At 36.0% G+C, this 26,294-nt stretch overlaps 1 protein-coding gene across 1 annotated transcript in view; it reads left to right on the top strand.

The window, feature by feature from the left end:
* The window catches only part of slc8a3 (solute carrier family 8 member 3), a 45,251-nt gene extending 19,200 nt beyond the window's left edge, over positions 1-26,051 (top strand). The window contains exons 3-8 of the mRNA XM_016508717.1: positions 13,925-14,031; positions 20,275-20,292; positions 21,034-21,158; positions 21,292-21,391; positions 22,829-23,101; positions 24,449-26,051. Of these exons, the coding sequence (XP_016364203.1) occupies positions 13,925-14,031; positions 20,275-20,292; positions 21,034-21,158; positions 21,292-21,391; positions 22,829-23,101; positions 24,449-24,825 (1,000 nt within the window). The 3' untranslated portion in view covers positions 24,826-26,051. The remainder of the gene's footprint in view (positions 1-13,924; positions 14,032-20,274; positions 20,293-21,033; positions 21,159-21,291; positions 21,392-22,828; positions 23,102-24,448) is intronic.
* Positions 26,052-26,294: the final 243 nt, after the last annotated feature.

Raw genomic sequence — 26,294 nt, 5'->3', positions numbered from 1 at the left:
AATATGTGTGTACAATTATATATATATATATATATATATATATATATATATAAATTCATATGCAGTTGTGATTGATTATTCATAATTCAGGTTTTTATTTAGCAATGACACATTAAACTGAAAAGTGACAGTAAAGACATTTATAATGTTATAAAAGTTTTCCATTTAAAATAAAAAAAAATTTTATTCATCACAAAAATTCTATCAAAGTTTCCACGAAAAAAATATTAATCAGCACAACTTTTTTCAGCATTGATAATGATAAGAAATGCATTTTTGAAAAATAATGTGACTGGAAAAATGGATGCTGGGAAAATTTTTATAAATGTATAGTCACAGTCTCTGGAGTTAGTTGCTGTAGCCTCTGGAGTTTGTGTGTTAGTAGCTTTAATTATTGTGCCTGTAGTCAGCGTTGAAAGGAATGATGAAAGGAAAGCAACAGTAGAAAGAGGATGTGTATCATTAGCCTTCTCTGATTCTTCTTTGCACTGTTTTTTCTGCCTCTCGTATCCCCTTGGACTTTCAGACCTTTGTTTTGTTGTTGTAAATTTGCAGTTATAGCAGAGCTCCACTGTGTAATGATGAATCATTTAGAATAGTAAACATTATTAATTTATTATGATGAATTAACAGGTGCTTCTAGAGAATATGTTTTGATTTCTTCATAGAGCACAAACATGTTTAGGCAAACGTATCAGGAGTAGCTATTACGAAGCGTAGTAAGCTGCTGTCATGAGGTCTTTAGGCACGAGGCTTATTGGTAATTGTGTGAAGTTAGAAAGATGTAATGATTGTAATGTAATGTAATGATTAGGAATGTAACGATTAACCGCGTGCCAGTTGAAAATCGATTCAAATATGTGACTATTCAAATCGGTTGAGATGCTAAACAAATCGCGATTCATTTAGGTGTAGGAGTTTATATGAATGTATGTCTGAGGGGAACTTACTGTCTTTAGAAAAGTTTAGATGGTATTTTTTCTTTTCATCTTGCTTCTGTATAATGCATATTAAAGTTCATAAGTGCAGAGCTGCTTTGTTTACAGCGGAAACCAAGCAAACGCTCTAAGCACCACCTGCTGGCAGAGAGTGAATCTGCGTCTCATTCAGCTCGTCTGCTGTTTCGATATTTTTATTTATAGTTTCACAAAACTGAAGTCAAACCATTCTGTTTTTGCTTCAAATTTAGAAATTATACAATCTAATTGATTTGGGGCTTGTTTTAAAATGTTAATTTAGTTTTGTTATTTACATTTACATTATATTTAAATTTTGTCATTTAGCAGATGCTTTTATCCAAAGCGACTTACAAATGAGGACAATAGAAGCAATCAAAACCAACAAAAGAGCAATAATATACAAGTGCTATATTAGTATATTATTAGAGTGTTATATTTCAATTTCACAAAGAAACATGCAGCATTTTGTCCAAGCAATAATAAAAGGACACATTTAATTTATAATTTGTCTTAAATCTCATTTTGTAAAATTTTTTTTAAAAAAAATCGTGAATCGAATCGAATCGTGAGTTGAGTTGAGTTGAGTGGAGTGAATCGTTACATCCCTAGTAATGATTTTTAGTTCTTCCTGTCAGCGCTGTATGAAAGCCTGTTTCCTGCCAATGAATAAAAAATAAGAAAGGAAATTGTGACTTTTTATCTCACAGTTCTGATCTTTTCTCACATTTCTGTGTTTATATTTGAATATAAAAATTCAGAGAAGAAAAGTTTGAATTGTGAGATATAAGCTTGCAGTTGTGAGGAAAAAAGTCAACCAACTTTTTTTTTATTATGTGGCAGAAACAAAAAAGTAAGAATTGCGAGATGTAAACTACGAATTGTGAGAAAAAAGTAAAAATGGTGAGATATAAACTCAGAATTGTGAGATGTAAATAGAATTACGAGAAAAAAGTCAGAATTCTGAGTTTATATTTTGCAGTTCTGTGTTTATATCTCACAATTCTGAACTTTCAGACATGTTCTAATTTATTTATTTATTCCATGGCAGAAATGGGCTTCCATACCACTTTGCCTAGTTATACTAAACAATAATGAGACAATATAGTTTAGAAAAGTTGTACAGCCCAGTCACCAAGCAGTTTTTAACTGACCACCATAATTCTATGTGGTATGTGGAATAGCAGTATTTTAAAACTGTCTATCTTCTACATTTACCGCTACTTTTATTTATAACCTCCAAGCCGTCTGACAGAGTTGAGAGAAATTCATGCAAGGATCTAGGATTATATAGAGGGACTGTGCTTGTGTCTGTGTGAATTTGAGTTCGTTTCACTCTTGTTTTACTACATTCACTCCAGACATCAGCTTGAACATCTTAGTGACTCCTGTGAATGGAAAAATCCCTCGTGACAGGGAGAGAGATTGCAGACGAGGAGAGCTGCTTGAATAATAGATTGAACAGCAAAGAGGATGAATATATGATGTAAATCATAAATTATTTTGGATTTCAAGGAATAGTTCATACAAAAGGGAAAGTTCTGTCATCATTTACACACTCAAACCCGTGTGACAAATTCTTTTCCAGTTTTGTGTGAGGAACAAACTGAAATGTAAGTCTTTGAAATATCTGCATTTTTATCAGTATTGGCAATGTTGACCTTTGATTATACTTGGTTAAAAGAAGATAAGTGATATTGTCCATACCTAATGTTGAATTATTTATTATGTACTCTTCTGGCCAGGAGGAGCTGCTTGGTGGCATGTTGTTTGTGTATGTGTGTGTGACTTTCCTCAGGGCTCCAGTTTAATATGTAGGAGTGTAAATTCAGTTTGATCCTAGCACACTTTGCTCATCTCTCTCTCTTGAGCCCTATTGGACTGGACTAGTTTTCCCTGAGGAGGTCAGGTAAATTTGTGTTTCGCAGACGACGTACTTTGTGATTTCAATCCTGTCAAAACGTATCTGTGTTTTTCTCTCACAAACTTGGTAAAGAGTAAATTACCTGCTGTTTTTGTGTAAACTTTGGAATCCTCTGATAAATGTAATTCTGTCTGCACAGGAATGTCACTGATTGAGGATTATATTGAGATGATATTGTTTCTTTCACCACATGTCTCGTTTATTTTGATCTTAACTGTTACTGTACAGCTAAGTTTCTCAATTACTAGGAATTTAGACATTTTTGCTAGCATTTCTGCATGGTAAAAAGTATTTTTTAATACTGTTTCAGTCATTCTGTTTCCAAATTTCACGTTTTATTCAGTGTGTTACTTGCCCTTTCTTTGTAACTATTAGAAAAATTTACTAGCAATTTGATTGAACATTATTTCTACACAATTTCAGACCGTGGTTAAGTACTTCTCTAACTAAAAAAGAAAACTAAATCAACTAAAAAAAAGTAAATTAAATCATGGACAGTCTGAGCACAGACTGCTCAGAAGAAAAACTAATTTATCCTCAAAGTAATTAGTTTATTCTCTATATTATATAGTATACATACTGTAATTTTCTGTTTGATTGTATTTTAAAAGGTATTTTATATCTGTAATGGCAAAGCTGAATTTTCAGTAACCCTTACTTCAGTCTTTAGTGTCTCATGATCCTTCAGAAATCGTTCTAATTGCTGATTTGGTGCTCAGGATTCATTTTTAATTATTATCAGTGTTGAAAACAGTTGTGCCGCTTAATACTTTTGTGGAAACTGCCCCCCCAAGATTATTTTATGAATAGAAAGTTCAAAAGAACTGCATGATTTAAAATAGAAGTCTAATCTGTTGTGACAATGTAAATGTATTTACTGTCACTTTCGATCAATTGAATGCATCCTTGCTTAATAAAAGTTTTAATTTCTTTAAAAAACATACTGACCCCAAATATTTGAAAGGTAGTGCTGTTTACAATTGTTGTAAGCTTTAACCGAGGTCACAGTCAAGACTGAAGTATGTGGCACACATTCATCAACGAGTTTCATTGAGTTTCTGACCACTGAGCCGTTATAATTAACATACACAAAAAGAGATGGAGGAGCCCTTTGGAATTCCCTTTGTAATCTAAGACCGTTCGAGTGAACACCGGCAGTAACATTACAGACAGGGATCTATCAATGGAATGATTACAGCACTCTCCACCATGAATCAGAATCCCATCCGAGAGTCCCTCTACAGCCATTTTGCACAGAGGAATTGCTGATTAAGAACATGCTTAAATAACGAACACACTGTGGCTGCAGTGAATCATTGTGTGGATCAAATCAGTGGCGCACTGGAATATTTCCCTGGGTACCGTGTCGGGGTCCAAGGATCCAATCTCAGCATGATAAAGCTCAATTCAAAAGTTTGGGGTCAGTACGTTTTTTTAAAAGTTTTTGAAAGAAGTGGTTCTGCTCACCAAGGATGCATTTATTTGATCAAATATATTATTACAATTTAAAGGGATAGTTCACTCAAAAATGAAAATTCTGTCATTTATTACTCACCCTCATGTTCTCCCAAACCTGTAAGACCTTCGTTCATCTTCGGAACACAAATTAAGATATTTTTGATGAAATCTGAGAGCTTTCTGATAACCTCCAAGCCGTCTGACAGAGTTGAGAGAAATTCATGCAAGGATCTAGGATTATATAGAGGGACTGTGCTTGTGTCTGTGTGAATTTGAGTTCGTTTCACTCTTGTTTTACTACATTCACTCCAGACATCAGCTTGAACATCTTAGTGACTCCTGTGAATGGAAAAATCCCTCGTGACAGGGAGAGAGATTGCAGACGAGGAGAGCTGCTTGAATAATAGATTGAACAGCAAAGAGGATGAATATATGATGTAAATCATAAATTATTTTGGATTTCAAGGAATAGTTCATACAAAAGGGAAAGTTCTGTCATCATTTACACACTCAAACCCGTGTGACAAATTCTTTTCCAGTTTTGTGTGAGGAACAAACTGAAATGTAAGTCTTTGAAATATCTGCATTTTTATCAGTATTGGCAATGTTGACCTTTGATTATACTTGGTTAAAAGAAGATAAGTGATATTGTCCATACCTAATGTTGAATTATTTATTATGTACTCTTCTGGCCAGGAGGAGCTGCTTGGTGGCATGTTGTTTGTGTATGTGTGTGTGACTTTCCTCAGGGCTCCAGTTTAATATGTAGGAGTGTAAATTCAGTTTGATCCTAGCACACTTTGCTCATCTCTCTCTCTTGAGCCCTATTGGACTGGACTAGTTTTCCCTGAGGAGGTCAGGTAAATTTGTGTTTCGCAGACGACGTACTTTGTGATTTCAATCCTGTCAAAACGTATCTGTGTTTTTCTCTCACAAACTTGGTAAAGAGTAAATTACCTGCTGTTTTTGTGTAAACTTTGGAATCCTCTGATAAATGTAATTCTGTCTGCACAGGAATGTCACTGATTGAGGATTATATTGAGATGATATTGTTTCTTTCACCACATGTCTCGTTTATTTTGATCTTAACTGTTACTGTACAGCTAAGTTTCTCAATTACTAGGAATTTAGACATTTTTGCTAGCATTTCTGCATGGTAAAAAGTATTTTTTAATACTGTTTCAGTCATTCTGTTTCCAAATTTCACGTTTTATTCAGTGTGTTACTTGCCCTTTCTTTGTAACTATTAGAAAAATTTACTAGCAATTTGATTGAACATTATTTCTACACAATTTCAGACCGTGGTTAAGTACTTCTCTAACTAAAAAAGAAAACTAAATCAACTAAAAAAAAGTAAATTAAATCATGGACAGTCTGAGCACAGACTGCTCAGAAGAAAAACTAATTTATCCTCAAAGTAATTAGTTTATTCTCTATATTATATAGTATACATACTGTAATTTTCTGTTTGATTGTATTTTAAAAGGTATTTTATATCTGTAATGGCAAAGCTGAATTTTCAGTAACCCTTACTTCAGTCTTTAGTGTCTCATGATCCTTCAGAAATCGTTCTAATTGCTGATTTGGTGCTCAGGATTCATTTTTAATTATTATCAGTGTTGAAAACAGTTGTGCCGCTTAATACTTTTGTGGAAACTGCCCCCCCAAGATTATTTTATGAATAGAAAGTTCAAAAGAACTGCATGATTTAAAATAGAAGTCTAATCTGTTGTGACAATGTAAATGTATTTACTGTCACTTTCGATCAGTTGAATGCATCCTTGCTTAATAAAAGTTTTAATTTCTTTAAAAAACATACTGACCCCAAATATTTGAAAGGTAGTGCTGTTTACAATTGTTGTAAGCTTTAACCGAGGTCACAGTCAAGACTGAAGTATGTGGCACACATTCATCAACGAGTTTCATTGAGTTTCTGACCACTGAGCCGTTATAATTAACATACACAAAAAGAGATGGAGGAGCCCTTTGGAATTCCCTTTGTAATCTAAGACCGTTCGAGTGAACACCGGCAGTAACATTACAGACAGGGATCTATCAATGGAATGATTACAGCACTCTCCACCATGAATCAGAATCCCATCCGAGAGTCCCTCTACAGCCATTTTGCACAGAGGAATTGCTGATTAAGAACATGCTTAAATAACGAACACACTGTGGCTGCAGTGAATCATTGTGTGGATCAAATCAGTGGCGCACTGGAATATTTCCCTGGGTACCGTGTCGGGGTCCAAGGATCCAATCTCAGCATGATAAAGCTCAATTCAAAAGTTTGGGGTCAGTACGTTTTTTTAAAAGTTTTTGAAAGAAGTGGTTCTGCTCACCAAGGATGCATTTATTTGATCAAATATATTATTACAATTTAAAGGGATAGTTCACTCAAAAATGAAAATTCTGTCATTTATTACTCACCCTCATGTTCTCCCAAACCTGTAAGACCTTCGTTCATCTTCGGAACACAAATTAAGATATTTTTGATGAAATCTGAGAGCTTTCTGACCCTGCATAGACAGCAATGTAACTGACACAGGTCCAGTAAGGTAATAAGGACATCGCTAAAATAGTCCATGTGACATCAGTGTTTTTTATGAAGCTACGAGAATACTTTTTGTGCGCAAAAAACAAAAATAACATCTTTATTCAACAATTCTTCTTCCCCGTTACCTTCTTCCACCATTATCGAGAGTAGGGGTGCGACGATAAATCGATTCATGGATCAATTCTGGCATTTTCTGAATGCATCGCGGTTCTCTCTGGAATCGATTCTGAGCTTAGTTTTTAACAGAAAATGGCACTCTAGGCTAGTTTTTAAACGCACACTCAAATGCTCACGAAGAAGAGCACTTGTGTGTTCGGCTGAGTAATGTAAGAGGTTAAATGTACTTGCACCTCAGCTTTTATGCTTTTATGATGCGAGATTAATGTAAACAGCCCACTGTGAACACTCTTGTAATTCGCTTCAACTTTTAAGAACTTTATGAATGATTATTTTAGGTTCAAGTGGTGTGTGTGTAAGGAAGTGGAAGCGAGCAGCGGCTGTTTCTAAAGCACGCAGTGCCATCTGCTGTTAAAAACTAAGCTCAGAAATTATTCCAGAGAGAATTGCGATGTATTCGGAAAATCACAGAATTGATCCACAAATCGATTTATCATCGCACCCCTAATCGAGAGTACATTTTTGGGTGAACTATCCTTTTAAAATAACTGTTTTCCATTTTAATATGATTTATATAATCCTTACAATCGATTTAAACCATGTATCACACTGCTGTTCCAGCCACTGGTGAGTAACCATTTTATTAGCTTGCCAAAGCCAATTTTTACCTGCATTTGGCACTTAGCGAGAGTTAATACAGACCCTGCCGGTAGGTTGCAGGTTAATCAGAGGGTAATACTCACAGTTGAGTACAGAAGTGGCCCCATCTGAGTCTCAGAGTCACGCTAGCAGCTAGCTAAGCATGTTATTAGCGCCACTAGCGCTGACCACCCTGGGGTACGAGGTTCCGGTCTATTGTTAATAGCCACCAGTGGAGTGTTGCCTGAGGTGAGCTCCAGGAAACAACACTAACAAGAGTAAGTTATGTTATATAGACTTTTTCACACACAAATGTGTGTGTTAGCATACCGAATCGAGAAAGTATCTGGGAAGGCTAAAGTGTGTGTGTGTGTGTGGGGGGAGCCAGAGCTTTGCTCCTTTTCAGCTGAAGGAAGCTGTGTCTCCTTGGCAACCACAGAGAACACGAGCTCGCAGGCATGTGTGTGTGTGTGTGTGTGTGTGTGTGTGTGTGCAGTGTGTGTTTAGTGTGTGTTTGTGTTTGCGTTGAGTCAAATTAGTCTGTGAACGTGTATCTCTGGTTGTGTGTGTATTTGCCCATCAGTGCAGACATGTATGCACTCACACAAACACACACACACACACACACACACCCTTTTCACTGCAGGGTTTATTTTTAGCACGTGTCTCTTATATAATCAGGGTGACACTGGAGAGAACATAGACTCCCTCTCCTCTCCTTCCTCCTCACTCTTGATTTGGATATCTGTGTGTGCGTGTGTGTGTGTGTGTGTTGTACACAGATGAGACAGAGGTTTTCTTAGTTGCATATTTCTGGTGCAGTAATGATGCTCAAGAGTGTCTCTGTGCCTGCAGGTTGAATTACTGAATGTAGATGAAAAGATGCTGCATAAACACAACCAATATGCACAGAACTCCTCACAGACACACAACACTACTCCATTCGCACAGAGAGCACGTGGGAGAGAGTATGTGTGTGCAAGTTTGTATTAGTTTTAAATGAAATTGATGTCCATCAATCAGCTCAGGGCCTGATGATAATTCACTTCAGCAGTGTTGTTGTTGTTAACTGAAAATAAACTGTTAAAATAATCAATTGAAAATTACTTTCAGTAATTGAAATAAAGTCTATATTTATATATTCTGTGGAAGGCGTAGGACCAAGAAATGTTCGTCCAATCAAAATGCTCAGAGTCAGAACGAGTGTTTTAATTGACTTTCCTACCTGCCTGTCAACATGTATTTGCATACCTCTGCGCTAGGGTTGTGACGGTGAGGAAATTTTCCCACCGGTTAATCGCTCACTCTCCTCACTGGAGAAATGAAATCTGATCTGTGATGCAACTGTCGTTCAACTGCATTGAGCATCCGCGTTCAGTTTTTAATTGTAGTGTCTGTTCTTTTACTGAACTAAATTATTTTTATTACTATAAAAAATCAAAACGACAGTGGGGGTCGGTGACGCAGTGGGCAAGTGACGTAACCGGTGTTGCGGCTTAACACCGGTATCACCGTCAGCACAGTCTATCGCGGCAAGCCTACTCTGCGCACCCGGTTTGCACAGACAAGTTTTTTAAAAACCTTTTTCCCCACTCTCTCTTCCTTCATCCATTTTATCCTTTCTTTTCTTTTTTTAGCTTCTCCATTTGCTCCTACTTTCTTCTTTCTCCCTCTCTGTAGATCTGCTAACATGAGGAGTTAAGGAGCCTCAACTGTATTTTCAGCTGAACCCTTGATTAGCTTGTTCAGGTGTTTTTGATTAGAGACGGCACTAAACTCTGCGGGAAAATAGATCTATGTGTGCGCTGAAATATCTCAGGTTTTGATTTGTATGAATAAATTAATTAGGAAATTCGAACACAATGTCTCACCGCTTATCATGGGCACAGCTGTTTAGGGCAGAAATTCTCATTAACATGAGCAAGATTTTATCATTTGTTGCTGTATCACACTTGGTTAGGACATGGTGTAAAACTGTGTTCAGACAGGGTGTAAAAATATTTTTTTTTTATGATGTATGTAACTAAAACCCATGTAAAAAAAAAAAAAAAAATCTGAAAAGCAATCAAAAAGCATATGAATTCTAAAATTTGCCAATGCTCATCTACCGTCTATGTGGTTTATATGATTAAAAACAATGTTTTGAAAATGTTATTTAGTCTAAATAGTCAAGTCATATTTCAGGTGTTTTTTCTGTTTGTCTGTCAGGAAACCGTATTACTGTAATGCAGCGGTTCTCAATTCCAGTCCTCGCCAGCCATATTTCAGCCAATTCATTTACTTCCACTCACATGTGGCATTCACTATGTATGAATGGTGATTGAGTGAATGAGTAATGGTTCTTGAAAACAGGATATGCATCAATGTAAATGCATGTTCCTCATTCTTTCCACTATGACTACTACTACTATATTGTCTCTTGGCATTGTGACTTGACTTTATCCAAGATAAATATACCAGATATTGTCTACACAGTTTGCTCCAGTTTTATTACTTGCAAAATGAGTGTATGAAATGAGTGCAGAAGGATTGGGGCAGTGTGAACAAAGCTTTTGAGATCAGAGCATCATTCTCTAATATTGATACCATTAGTAGTCAGGTCTACTAAGAAATATATTGATTGTGTGTTTTGTCAGTGTGACAAAATTGTAGCAACGTTGGCTGAAGTGGGCAGCATTAGTGCAGACAGAAATAACTAACCTCTATAATTTAGTAAATACTGTGTAAAAAAATATAATTTTCAGAAATTGTTCTGCATGCGTTTTCACTATTTGTAAATGAAATAGTGTGGTATTATACCAGGCCACCATGCATTTTAATATTTCGGCATTGGACTGTCGACCATCAGAAAATTTGTATTGGTTGACCACTGAGGTTAACTAATGTTTACTTTAAGGGATTGTATGGACACTTTAGGTTAATGGTCTTAATTTTTTTAACAATATTGGAAGCTAAAATTGTTAAATTCAAATCCACTTGTAACATTCAAGTTCTTGTACTTTGTAGGATGGCAGGGAGCAAAAGCAGCAAGCGCCTGGAGTTGTTATGGCAACCAGATACATTCCAAGCAGATTTGCTGATAGATGTTCTAGAATGAAGGTATCGGCAAAGCAACTTGCAGTGGCAATGAAACAGCTCTGCATTGTAATTCTGTTGAAAATCACGAACGATGCCAGAGAACGTAGACAGCTGAAACTTGGAGGTATTTATGCTTTTTAGTGCATTGTCAAGACATCAGCACACACCTTGTGAAACTGGCATCGTCTCGAGTAAGTCCTAGATCACATTTTGGAATGCAGCGGTCCGTGAAATTGTGTTTCAGACTTAAGATTCCATTTAGTTCCCAGAATGGTAAAAGAACAGAGGAGGAATGTTGTCTTTTCTGATTTCGAGCACACGTGCAAGGTTTAGATTAATTTGTGGTAAGCTCAGGCAGTCTGCCGAGTCACTACAGCTCGAAGCAGGTGGAGGAGCCACTGTAGGGATTTTTTTCACTATACAGAAATAAATCTTGTTTACTGTATATCCTTTACTTTTAGCCCTGCACACTCAAACACACATATACACATATACACATGTGTCTTGGTCCAGGCAAATGGATATAAGACTATTAACCACAGCACATGTGCCATTCCTTTTATGCAGCACTTTATTAACTTTATTTTTAAATATAAAGTAATGTAAGAAGTATCTCTATACATTCTTTACCAGTCTGGTCAAAATCAGCTATATCGATATCGGCCTTTTTTTACTCCCTAATATCGGTATCGGCCCTGAAAAACCCATATCGGTCGGGCTCTAGAAATAATACTTTTATTCAGCAAGGATGCATTAAATTGATAAAAAGTAACAATAAAGGCGTATATTGTTACAAAAGATTTGTATTTTAGATAAATTATGTTCTTTTGAACTTTTTATTCGTCAAAGAATCTTGGAAAAGATGTATCACAGTTTTCCACAAAAGTATTAAGCTGCACAACTGTTTTCAACATTGATAATACCAAATCAGCATATAAGAATGATTTCTGAAGGATCATGTGACACTGAAGACTGAAGTAATGGCTGCTGAAAATTCAGCTAATTTTACAGTTCCTTTAAGACATGATGGAGACACCAAAAGGTACTGCATGGTAGGAATGACCTACATCAGATCACAGACCAAACACGCAGCCCTGTCACAGTCTCTTATTGTGTGTGTGTGTGTGTGTGTGTGTGCGTATGTGTGTGCGTTGTCTCTCTTCGCTGTGAGAGTGAGTGAGAGAGGCTGAGGATGTTTGAGTATAATGTGTCCGCTAATGGAGGGGGAAACAGGGCAGAGCAGAAGGGAATGAGAACATGAGTATGTTAGACTGAAAGACATATTAGAGAGAGATGAAGCGGCGTGGGTCTGCGGACAGCTGTACTGTGAGTAACTGATCCGAATGGAGGGAGGGGGATGTTCACAGGTCGAACACGCGTATATACACACACAGAAACTCTCATTGAAACAGCTGAAACAGGTGTTACTCACAGTCACAGAGAAACCAGGTCAACATCAATCACATGCTGAGTTATAAATACACACACACATGCTGAGAATTTAGCAATGAAAGAGTGACAGAGTGTGAGAGAGAAATGGATGTTACAGATAAGAGGTGTTAAGAGATTGATTCTTTAAATAAACACTCATGTAGGCTGATCAACAATTTGCCAATGTTGCTACTGCTGTGTTGCTAGCTAAAATACCAACTACTCTATAGGGAAATGAGCTAAGCTACTGTATGGTGAAAGCTAGCCTTTAGAGAATTAGCTTGCTACATTTAGGATACTTTATAATTCTTCATATAATTTAATCTAATACTGTATATGTTTATTGAAGAACCAAAATATCTACAAAATACAGCAGAAATTGCATTGGCTGTTTTTATCTATGTATATACACTACCATTCAAATTTTGGTATCGTTAACATTTTTTAATGTTTTGAAGTCTCCTCAACAAGGCTGCATTTATTTGATCAAAGATACAGTAAAACAGTACTGTTGTGAATTATTATACGTGTTTTCCATTTTAATATATATTAAAACATAATATATTCCTCTGATGCAAAGCTGAATTTTCAGCAGCGATTACTCTTGTCTTCAGTGTCACATGACCCTTCAGAAATCATTCTAATATGCTGATTTGGTGCTCAATAAACATTTCTTATTATTATCTAACAGTTGTGTTAATAATTTTGTGGAAACCGTAATTTTTTTTTTGAATTCTTCAGTGAATTAAGAAGTTATTAGGAATCTTTTATTTGAAATATAAAACTTATGTAAGATTAATAAGCATCTTAAGTCTCAATAAGTAATAATTTCTTTTAAAAAATATCACTAAGCCCACACTTTTGAACTGCAATGTGTGTATGTTTTTACCTGTAGTCTTTCACAAGCTTCACGCGCAGTTGTTGAACCTAAAGACTTTCTTCATAGCTGTGAATGCATTTGCACTGGTTTTGTTTCAGTTGACTGTATGCTCAAAAGTGTGATTCATTTGCAAATTGGGCACCGTTAATTCTGATTCTAATCTCTAATCTTGACTGCTGAGATATTGTCAGGGAGAATGAAACACATTTGTCAACAGTACAGCTACCTATAATTCTACTTAATAAAACAACTTTGCAACTGTAAAACTACATGATTTCAAGTAGCAGTGTTACAACCTCACTGTTGAAAAAATGAATTAAAATATTAACTTTATTTATTTATTTATTTATTATTATTAATGTATTATTTGGGTTACACTTTATTTCGATAGTCCATTTTAGACATTCTACTAACTATAAGTAACTTTGTAACTACATGTCAACTAATTCTCATTAATTTGCATCTACATGTCTACTAACTCTCAGAGTAGACTGTTAGGGTAGGTTTAGGGTTAGTAGAATAAGTTGACAAAGAAAGTGTTAGAAGATATTAAGCAGACAGTCTACTAATACTCTACTAACTGCTAGTTGACATGTAGTTGCAAAGTTACTTACTGTTAATAGAATGTCTAAAGTGGACTATCGAAATAAAGTGTTACCATTATTTGTAACAATGCTACAAACAGTTGAAACCCATATACCTCCATATTTTATCTTGCCAGCAAACTTGATTGATGGTACAAGACAGCTAGGGTAATGAATCATAGAAAGATAATATAGTGTGTTTGCATGACCTGTTTGACCTCTGACCTCAGGACAGCTCACTGACCCCTCACTTGATCAGTGACCCCTGATGTTGTGTTTCTCTCTCTCTTCCTCTCTCAGTAAAACCATACAGGTAAAAATCATCGATGATGAGGAGTATGAAAAAAACAAAAACTTCTATCTGGAGCTAGCAGAACCACGCATGGTGGACATGAGCCTTCAGAAAGGTAAAACACACACAATGTACAAACCGAAAGATCACATCCTGTGACCATCGTCCTCTTTTGCTATTCATTTAATCTATTCACTCATTTCTACATTCATTTCCATTCATCCAGTGGCTCTTTATGAGGTCATGTTTTATGTCTTCAATGTTGTTTTTTATTGTGAGTAGCGAGCGTCTTGTTGTTTGAGATTCACTATATAATACATTCACATACAGTACCTTTCAAAAGTTTGGAGTCAGTAAGATTTTTTTTTAAAGAAATTAATACTTTTATTCAGCTAGGGTGCATTGAGTTGATCAAAAGTCACAATAAATTCTGTTTTTCTCTAGTCCTCAAAGAATCCTTGTCATCAAAGAAAATATATCACAGTTTTCAGAAAAATATTAAGCAACACAGCTGTTTTCAACATTGATAATTATAGGAAATGTTTCTCAAGCACCAAATGATTTCTGATGGATCATGTGACTCTGAAAACTGGAATAATGACATTACAGGAATAAATCAAATTCTAAAATCTATCAAATAGAAAAGTTATTTTAAAATGTAATATTATTTCACAATATTACTGTTTTACTGTATGTTCGATCAAATAAATACAGCTTTGTGGACCATAAGAGACTTATTTCAAATACATTAAAAAATGTATTATTCCAAACTTTTGAATGGTGGTGTACATCTGCTTTCACTGTATTATGCAATTTTTCTGACTCTATGAATGAATGCTACCAGTAGAGGGCACCTTGGATGACCCCACCGGTTCAAATAGAGCCAGTATAAAGAAATGGACTAGTCATAGAAAAATAAATGAGAAAAAAATGTGTTTTGCCTACTTTTAGCTGAAGAAGCAACACTTTTAAAAAAAAATTTGTCAGATTTTATTTTTTATATACATTATTGAAACAAGGTAGAGCCCTGCACGGGCCTCAAATATAGGCCCTAGCCCGGCCCTGGCCCGATGGAAACAACTTAAAATATGCCGTAATTTTTGCTCATAAAGGTAAGAGTAATATATCACTCGGAACTTTAAAGGGTCTACTTTTATTTGTGTGCACATACAATATCAAAAAAACGTTGTGCTTTTATAAAATAAAGGATACAGGATGCGCTTTCTGCAATTTCGTCCAGGAGCGCTTCACAATGATAATTGCGAATACTTGCCTCATAGACTTACTAAATATATCTATAGAAAGCTTTAAATTACTACTTTAAAACTAAATAATTAAAATCAAAAACTCTTTTTACAGATTTTATAAAATCTGTAAATATGCATTTCTCTCTAAAGGCGCGTCCATTGAGGAGATGGCGAGTCAGGATCATCTTTGCGACACAGACTCAGAAAACACTCATTTATTAATAAATAATTCAAATATCTCCTTACTATTTCCCCCCGACACATTCATGGTTACTTTTGCTGGGGCTTTGCAACACGCTTTAGACTATTGCGTGCGTTTTTTGCTGTCATGTGCAAAGATATGTTTAGATTCTGTACTGCACATGACCAATTGACTCACTGTTTGCCGTGGTAATCAAATCAAAACTCTTCCAAAATGCAGCTTTTCCCGAAGCATTGGGAACTTTTAGTAACTCCCCACTTCTCCCTGATGCTCTGCATGGTCAGCTGTCACCTGTATGCTAATGCATGTGTATGTGCGTTGCGTATTGCGTAGGCGATGTATAATATTTATAATATAATCAATAAAACAATATTTCATACAGTAGTGTGCGCTGCGCGTATATGGGCACAATAAAAGGAGTGAAGCTAAATGAGCCTGAGTCCAACCCGAGCCCGATCTGTAAAAAAAAAAAATTACCCACTGGGCACAGCTCTTAAACTGACTCATCTCCAACTCACACAAGAAATGCTGCCATGACGTTTTTTTATTGTTTTAGAAATGGCAACAGGGCCGTTTCTAGGCATAGGCGAGCTAGGCGGTCGCCTATATATATATATATATAATTTGGGGGGGCAATAGGGATTTCGCCTAGGGCGTCAAATTGGCTAGAAACGGCCCTGAATGGCAATGTTACTGTCTTTATCTTTCAGTTTTTATATAGATTCCTAAATGTCTTGAGATTATTGTTTAGGAAACTATGTGAAGGATTAGCTGGCAGTGTTGCTTTTTTCACTGACTTCTTTGGAGTTTCAGTATGCATTGACCTTAAATGCCAGTATGGGATCTCAAAGAGTGTGAGAAATGAATACAAACAAACACACACACACACACACACACACACCCCAAGTAGTCAAGTGTGTCTCTCAATATCCCTCCATAAATCAGGCAGACGTGGTCAATGCTACCAGCACGCACACCGCAGTGCTGTGGTGCAGTGTACGTGTGTGTGTGTGTTTGCATGTATGCATGTGTCCTCGTCCCAGTATTATACCCTTCAGAAAGAATGAGAGATGAAGAACAGCTGGTCCTCTCTGTTTGAGCTCTCATCTTGCCTGGACAACATTAAACAACCTATTTATTAGCTTACCTAAGCCACAAAAACAACATGTTGGCTTGTCTCCTCACTTGTGTGCTTGTAAACAAGCAGTTTATTAATTATTCATTAGATTTTTCTTTATTTTCATGCCAAGATGGATTCAAATAAGATTACATTTTGATATTCAGAGAAATCCGGGGGGGGAAAAAGTTCCTCAGAGTCAGATATATGCGCATTCATAAGTGCAATTTGTTTGACAACCAATAATAAGCAAAATATGAATATTCTATGTTCGTTTCCATGGGAAAATACACTCTGTTAATTGCAGGAATTTTATATAGCGCTGTTTGTAGCTTAATGATTGTGGTTCTAATTCTGATTCTTTCTAATAATTCTGGATTTTTGATGATTCAGTGAACAATTCTAATAATTCAGTGAGTGAGTTGTTCACCCAGAAAAAAAAATCTGTCTATCTTCATGTCTTTCCAAACACTTATAATTTTATTTTTATTTTTATTCCTTAAATTTAGTAACCAAACTGACTCACTCATAAGGGTTTTTGATTTGCTTAAAAGAACCACAGTCTGTTTTTGTACACTATTTACACTGGTATGATTCACACTGTAGATTCAGTAACGCAAGTTGTTGTTTTTTTCTTTGCTGAGAGATAAAACATTGTATCAAATGGGTTGTAGGTGTTTTTGACACTGAACCTGTAATAGAAGACACATCACTTGTCCTACATCTAAACATGACTTTAGAACTGCTGATCCTGTGCTGTCGCTGCATAATATGTGAGAGCGGTTGAGGGATCTAAAGAAATATTCCCAGCTTTATACATCTGAATACAGGATGCTTTCTTTGGCATTGAACCCTCTTATACACCAACTGGATAAATATAAAAATGTGGCGGTAGAGGCAGTTGTGAAGAGGGGGGTGAGACAGGCAGGAAAGCTGTGAGACAGGAGAAAAAGAGCGACAGGTAAGCGATGGAAAAAAGTGAGGAGAGAAAAACAGGAAAGGGAGAGGGTGAACATTGTTCATTTTACATAGTATTTTATAAATTAATTTTTTTCTTTGTTTTAGTCATATTTTTTGTCTTGACAATAGATATGAAAAAGATAGGAAATATCTTATTCTTTTTTGTTTAAAAATATTACAAAGTATTTGTAAAATATTTTTAAAAATGTTACTATTTTGACAAAAATATTAATTAAATGTAGTTATATTTATACATTTTAATCCATTTGACTTAGTTTACTGCTTGACAAAAAGTAATGCAAAATTTGTGACAAAAATATATTTGTAAAAACAATATTTTTAATTTTATATTTATTTAAATGTGTATTGACATTTAACAAAAAAAATTATTAACATTGTACAAATAAAAACTATGGATTCCTTTCAATTTTCACATTGTTATCTATGAATAGCTCATTTGACACAGTCATATTCTTCATATTTTCTTCAAAAACATCGCTAGTACTTTAATATCTTACTATATTTTTTCTCATTTTTTCGTAAACCCAGGGTACCATCAGCTGTTGCTAGCGCTGATGTGCAATAGATTTACACTGAACTGTTGAATCGAAGCTTCCAGGAAAGAACAGTGAGAGAGAAAATGTGGCGAATAGATTAAATGAATTCCTTTGTGTGTTTGACACGTCTGTGTGTTATCATGAAGCAGACGTGTTGAAAACCCTAGAGCTGACAACGCTACACAAATTACAGGTTAATAATGTGCATCAAGACACATCCCCCCTCCACCCCCAACCCTACTCGCAGACACATTCGAGCATAAATTATGGGCTTATTTACACATCCAGCTTCTCATTATAGGTTGATATTTTCATCTCAGCACACACACACACAAACACACACACTTAATCAAAGCTTGTTTGTTCGCCATCTCATTCATCCTCAGCAAAAGAAAATTACAGCACTTATTACAGAACTATTAAAGTCGTTATATATACACAGAGAAAGAAAAAGAGAGTAATGGAGAGACAAAGAAATTGATTCCTTTAGTTAGTGCTATTTTTGTAAATGTGCGTGGGTGCTGGTGCTAGATTAATAAATGATGTAAAAAAAATTATTTGTTGTTAATTCAGGAAACCTGATGCATTAACTAATTGAACCTTATTGTTATAGGGAAAGTTCAGCCAAAAATGAAAATTCTCTCATCATTTAGTCCAGTGATTCTCCGGAAACATCCAGGGGACTCCAAGATTCCTTAAAATAAGACACAACTAGCATTAAATTAAACTAAAATCAAGAATTTGAAGAACTAGAGCTCACATTATATTGAAAATTCTAAAAAAGTGTGGTTTCTAGACCTGCTAAAGTCATGTAAAATAATAATATCTTAAAGGTGACATATCATGAATATCTGACTTTTTCTGTGTTTAAGTGCTATAATCGTCTCTCCAGTGCATCTACAAACCCAGAAAATGTGAAAAAGAACAACCCAGTAATTTTTTTTGTAAGCCTTTCTCTGCAAGATTTTGCTCCCTCCATGATGTAGAAAGGGAACCTTATTATAATATTACCGCCCCGTAATCTGCACCCACCTAAACTTTCCACCCATGGCGTCGCCACTGTGTTTTCACTAACGACAGTGGTGTACCAGTTCTAACGCCATGGCAAAAGTTCTAGAAAAGCATGCTAACTGTTCGGTCTTTGGCTGCACTGATGAGCAGTGGATTTATTGATTTATTTACTGTATATTACGCTGCTGCCACACAGATCTAATATAAACATGATTTCTTTCCCAGCTGTTTACCTTCACAGACATAACCAACTGTTTTTGTAACTTGTGTGTTTTTAACAAACTTGTGTGTATTTGACAGTTTAAGCATAATAAGACATGAAAGAGAACTTAGTTTAGTACTCACATGCTCTGTGACAGCTGCTTTCTGTGCGCGTGCTTTGGATGAAAAAGGTCATCTTTAAAACTCCTTAGACATTTTATAGTGAATATACATTTTTGTAGTTATGCCAAGCTCTAAATTATTTTGTTGGGTAGAAATTGTTAGTAAATTTAGCCAGAAAGTCACGAACAACTGGGAGGCCTTGGTGTCAAAATGGTTAAGAACTTCTGATTTACTCTCCCTCATATGTCATTTATATTATTATTATTTTTTTTTTTTCATCATCAATATAATATAAAAACAACCAACCATGGGTTTAAAACAACCAAAATTTAACCCCACTACTGAGAAATATTTTTTCAGCGTTCCACAGGGAAAAAAATAATATCTTATTGGTTTTGAATTACATGTCATGAGAGTGAATAAATAATAACAGAATTTTTATTTTGGGGGGTGAAATATCCCTTGAATTGTTACCAAATAATGTTTCAAATTTAAATACAAAAATCTAAAGTGCAAAAAGGGTTTTCAGAGGTTTAGGGGGACACACAATGTCATTAGCACACTGTAAAAGTCTATCGGAAATCCGCATCATGATAGGGAAAGTAAACGTGTGTGAATAATCAGCGTAGCTTTAGCACCTCTTTGTTCTGTCGCCACCTCAAATGCTACTACGTCACTCCCGTTGCCAGGGGCAACCTCCTGCTCCGGCGCTCTGGATCGGCCCACACTATCACATCTGATCACATCTGCGCGGTCACACCTGTCGCACCTGTCCAGCTCAGAGATTCCAGGCAGGGTGATGAAACGCCAGAGGCTGCGAATATTTTTATTCATGTTTATCTGAGTAAATAAGTCCTGTCCAACATCTCATTGCATTTCCCTTCACCATCTTTTCTTCATGTCATTCCACCCCTCCCTCTCTTTTTTTCTCCACACACAGCTCTGTTATTAGCTGATGGTAAGTTTGAGTGAGTGTGTGTGAATGTGTGAGGTAAGATGAGGCCAGCTGCGGTAATCGTGGTCTCGTCTGCCTCACACACGTGTGTTTTAACACGTGCACGAGAAGATAAGCTTTGGGTTGCAGGGGGTTTTGAAAGTTCATCTAAACTTTCAGGCTTTTCTGTGTGTATTTGTGGTGTGTGTGTGCGGATGTTGTGCTGTTGTCCTTCTGAATCACTCAGTTCTATAGCACAACTCACACTTGGTTCAGTCAAACAGAGTTTGGCTGTTAATCTGTTGTGTGTGTTTGCATGTGCAGTCTTTCTAATTAGAGAAACTATAGTGACAGTTCATAAAATAAAACCAGGACCGGTTTCTGTACAAAATTGTTTGTAAAAACGGTGTTACGTAAGTAGTCACATTCGATTCAGTGCGACAAGTTACGTAAGAATGACATTATGAACGTTTTACATGACTTTGCTGTGCTTGTGTTTCATGAATGAGCCCTGTTGACCCTAAATATGCACATGAATTTAGTGTAGTTTATAGAGACCATAAATGAATATTCAAAAGAATTATTGCAAGTGTATAAATCACAAGTCATTTAAAAGGGACAAAAAGCCCACTTGTAGAGACTTTTAGGGTGCATGTGAATGATTTGTGTTTACTGCTGAGTGTGTGTGTGTGTGTGTGTGTTTGTTTGATGTACTAATTTCACACACAACACAGAAGTTTCTTTTAATCTCTTTATCTCTCGTAGATATTCCAGACAGGAAGTTGTCATCAGAAGAGGAGGAAGCCAGAAGAATAGCAGAGATGGGGAAGCCTGTATTGGGCGAGCATGCAAAAATAGAGATTATTATTGAGGAGTCGTATGAGTTTAAGGTACAAACACACACACACACACACACACGCATGCATACACAAAATTTCAGAGACCAGCAGTCTTTTTCATTATAGAAGAATTTTATTATGCGTATTTATGTTTAATGTAATACATTTTGTGTGTTCGCTGTAGAGTACAGTAGATAAGCTGATTAAGAAGACTAACTTGGCTCTCGTCGTGGGCACAAATTCCTGGAGAGAACAATTCATGGAGGCCATAACTGTCAGTGCAGGTGATTACCAACACTAAACAACACTGAACTAAAAGTGAAAAAATGTTTTGCTCTTATTTAGCAATTATTCGTTTTTCCCTCTTTCTATTCTATCTACTTGTTTTCTTTTTATTTATTTATTAAAAACAAACAACAACAACAAAATTTGACCCTCAAACACTAGCGTTCTCTGTTCTTTTTCTATTCTATCTACTTGTTTTCTATTTAATTATTATAAAAAATAATAACTTAATAACCCTCTAAGCTATATATATTCTATCTCTTTTCTCTCTACTTTTTATGCTTTTTATTTACTATAAAAAACCTTGCTTACGTGTACTGCGTTAGACTAACTGGGATTTATGACAAAACTTATATATTGTTGCTCTTTTGTTGTTTTGATTGCTTCTATTACCATAATTTGTAAGTCGCTTTGGATAAAAGCGTCTGCTAAATGATTAAATTTAAATGTACTTTTATTCAGCAAGGATATATTGAACCGATTAAAAGTGTTAATAAAGGCATTTATAATGTTACAAATGATCTCTATTTCAAATCAATTCTGTTCTTTTGAACTTTCTATTCATCAAAGAATCTTGAAAAAAAAATGTTTAATGGTTTCCACAAAACATATTAAGGAACTGTTTTCGATATGATAATAATAAATGTTTCTTGAGCAGCAAATCAGCATATTAGAATGATTTCTGAAGGATCACGTGACGCTGAAGACTGAAGTAATAATGCTGAAAATTGATTTGCTGTCACAGGAATAAATTACATTTTAAAATATATTCAAATAGTTATTATAAATTGTAATAAAATCTCACAATATTACTGTTTACTTGATTCTTGATCAAAAAAATCCTACCGACCCCAAATATTTGAACGGTAGTGTAGATCACCTCAAAACTCACAGAAAAGCAACAAAAGCCAGTTATTATATAAATATACACTCATGCTCATATTGCTCACACACAAATATTTATTTCACTGTTGTGACACATTCCTCGGCCCACATGAAAGCTGAGCCCACAGAACTCCTACACGCTTCTCCTCATCCTGCAACCTTTGTCTTCTAAACATTTTGGCTAATTTGATCATTTCAGATATGAATAAGAATGTACTATTATCAGCTCTGTTTGATACGTTTCACTACAGATTTCCCCCCAAAATAAAATGGAAATGTCCCGCATATTAGTCTTTTATGACCCTGTGTTGAAATAAAAACGCTGCTCTCACAGTATGTAGCCTTCAGTTACCGTGACTATCAAACAGCCTGTGTTACCAAGGCAACAGGACCCCTAAATCACCATGGTGTCAAATAGATGGCTTTGGTCAGGTATGGAAGTTGACATTACAATACTAACATTTTTCTTTTTTTTCTACCCCCCCATTCTGCTTTCCTTTCTTTCTTTCTTGCTTTCGCTCATTATTTCTGTCATCCTGTCTTTATCTCAGGAGATGAGGATGAGGATGAGGGGGGAGAGGAACGTCTGCCATCTTGTTTCGACTATGTCATGCACTTCCTGACTGTGTTCTGGAAGGTTCTGTTCGCCTGCGTCCCGCCCACGGAATACTGGAACGGGTGGGCGTGTTTCATTGTTTCCATAGTGATCATCGGTCTTTTGACTGCTGTGATCGGTGATCTGGCCAGTCACTTCGGCTGCACCATTGGCCTAAAGGACTCAGTCACCGCTGTGGTGTTTGTAGCCCTGGGAACATCTATCCCTGGTGAGTTTGCGTATGCTTTTATTTGCGTAAATTTCTATAAGTACCATTTTAAAGGGGTCATATCATTTACACAACTTTTCGAAAGTTTAGGGGCAGTAAGAACTACTTCTATTCAGCAATCGCATTAAATTGACCAAAATTAACAGTAAAGGTATTTGTAATGTAATAGGATTTCTATTTCAAATAAATGCTGTTCTTAAGAACTTTCTATTAAAGAATCCTGGGGAAAAACTGTTACAGTTTTCACAAAAAATTTTAAGCAGCAAAACTCATTTCAGCATGGGGAGTTGGAAAATGAGCCTATTTTCAAAAATAGTGGTGTGTTCCTTTAAAACAAAGAAAAGTTTCTTGAGCACCAAATCAGCATATTAAAATGATTTTTGAAGAATCATGTGACACTGAAGACTGGTGTAATGGCTGCTGAAAATTCAGCGTTGTCTTTACAGAAATAAATTACATTTTAAAATATATTAAAATAGAAAACGCTTATTTTAAATTGTAATAATATTTCACAATATTACAGTATTATTATTGTTACACAATTACACAATATTATAAAAAAAAATTTTATACAAGATTTCACTTGAACTTTCTATTTATCAAAGAAATCCTGGGGGGGGGGAAACTATCATGGTTTTCCAAAAAAATATTAAGCAGCACTACTGTTTTCAACATCAATAAAACAAATAAATATTTAATGAGCACCAAATTAACATACTAGAATTATTTCTGAAGGATCATGTGACACTGAAGACTAATGATGCTGAAAATTCAGCTTTGCCATCACATGAATAAATTACATGTTTATATATATTAAAATTGATTGAAATTATTTTAATTTGTAATAATAGTTCACAATATTAATGATTTTACTGTATTTTTGATCAAATAAATACAGCCTTGGTGAGCGCAATGTTTTTCTTCCAAAAACATTAAAATATATAAAAGACCCAAAACTATTGAACAACAGTTGTGAAGTTTTTTTTTCCCAAGTTCCACTTATAGTCAATAAAGTTGTTTCTGCCAAAATCAATCATAATTTGGTTTTGTATGACTATTTCAAGCCTCTCTCGGGCCCTTGATTTTAATAAAACTGATCTGTCTGACATCAAAAAATGGTGAGGGTTCACAAGTCAGTTTTGCTGTTTAGTTTTAATAAATGCTCTTTTTGGATTAGGAGGAAGTTTTGAAAGTTACAGTATGTTTTTATCATACACTTAACTATTTTAGCTGATAAAATCGATACAAATCTGATTCCTCCTGATTTGAATCCTTTCAATGCTTGTTAATCATAGATGATCATAATTTATAATAGCATACACATCAACATGTCTCTTTTCTCCTCAGATACCTTTGCCAGTAAAGTTGCAGCGGTGCAGGACAGTTACGCAGACGCATCGATCGGTAACGTGACCGGTAGCAACGCTGTGAACGTTTTTTTGGGAATCGGTGTGGCGTGGTCAGTGGCCGCCATCTACTGGCACATGCAGGGTCGTGCGTTCGAGGTACAGGCGGGTTCCCTGGCATTTTCTGTCACTCTCTTCACCATCTTTGCCTTCCTGGCGGTGAGCGTCCTGCTGTACCGGCGCAGGCCTCACATCGGTGGAGAGCTGGGCGGCCCGCGCACACAGCGCATCTTCACGACACTCTTTTTCTTCGGCCTCTGGTTTCTCTACATCCTTTTCTCCAGTCTTGAGGCTTACTGTCATATACAGGGCTTCTGAAGAGAAGAGATGGGGTGGGATGGGGCGGGGGTTGGAGATGAGGAGAGATAGATGCCAGGAAACTTCTTCTAGTCGTAAATGACAGAGTGAGAGCTAAGGATCGATTCGAAAAGGTCGCTAAGGTTTTGAGCAGGAGCTACAAAAAGGACATTGGTTCTTCAGATACCTTCACGCTGAAGATGAAGAGTGTGAAACATCTCTCTGAGGGGTGGGACAGTCTTAACCTGGAGTCTGAGCTTTTCACAGTCTATATTTTTCTCAACACCTGCTGAGAACGACTTTTTTCTAATGAAGTATTTTGGGAAAAAAATACACAAAAAAATAAGAAAAAGAATTAAAAGATTCAAAGGACTATTTTCAAATCTGCTTCCAGGATTAGAAATAATATTTCAACAAAAGATGAAAATATATAACTATGTGAAATCTGTTATTGAGTGACATTTGAAGGACCCATAAAGTTATTATTTATTTATTTTCCTCGTTTAGTTTGGTAAGAACTCACAGAGCTTACAGCTTTTACTGTCAGGCCAAAGTCCCGGCTAGGGAGAGTGGCTCGGAAACACCGAACGCTGAGTAGACAAACGGAGAAGAGAGACGAATATGAACAATGGCTGAACACTGCATTTTCTCCCTGATATTCCTGTATGGATATAATCTGCTTCCATATTTTTTCTGTACTTTTGTGTATTTCCTTGCCAAGTGTTGTTATTTGGAGAATCACAGAGGCTTCAGAGGGTTGCGGGAGAACAGAATGCAAAACAAAAAACATGATACAGAGTGAAAAATGAGGCCTTTTTGCATTTGAACATTCATCAAAATGAATCACTAGTGTATTTTCTGATAACACCGTGGAGGAGAGCGCACTGCATCTGCTATTACAGTTGTTGTTGTTTTTGTATTTCAGTCTTTCAGTGTCGTTGAACAAACATAAAGCACCCCAAAGAAATCTCCCACCCCCACTTCACCCCAGAGAGTCCCTCTATATAGAGTCACGAGACTATTTAACCAGGAGCTCCTGAAGTGCGCATCTAAACAGTGTCTGAAGTGTCAGTGATGTCGGTGGTGAATTCTAAGTATGTTTTATTGGGGCCTTTAATGTGGTTCATAGTGTTTACAGGCCTTCGGTCCAGAAAAGAGTGAGAATGGTGCATTACAAACAGATTAGTTCAACATGGTGAGGAGAGTTTTTTTTGCATTTCAGGGAGAAGTATAGAAATTTTGGGCAAAGCTGCATAAATAGTTCACCTAAAAGGTCCAGAAAAGAGTGAGAATGGTGCATTACAAACAGATTAGTTCAACATGGTGAGGAGAGTTTTTTTGCATTTCAGGGAGAAGTATAGAAATTTTGGGCAAAGCTGCATAAATAGTTCACCTAAAATTGAAAATTTGCTGAAAATTTACTCACCCTCAGGCCATCCAAGATGTAGATGAGTTTGTTTCTTCATCGGAAATATAACATTACATCACCT

Source organism: Sinocyclocheilus rhinocerous, unplaced genomic scaffold (assembly GCF_001515625.1).
Source record: "Sinocyclocheilus rhinocerous isolate Xijiao unplaced genomic scaffold, SAMN03320098_v1.1 scaffold564, whole genome shotgun sequence".
Lineage (NCBI taxonomy): Eukaryota > Metazoa > Chordata > Actinopteri > Cypriniformes > Cyprinidae > Sinocyclocheilus > Sinocyclocheilus rhinocerous.
This window is presented reverse-complemented; position numbering and strand designations above follow the sequence as displayed.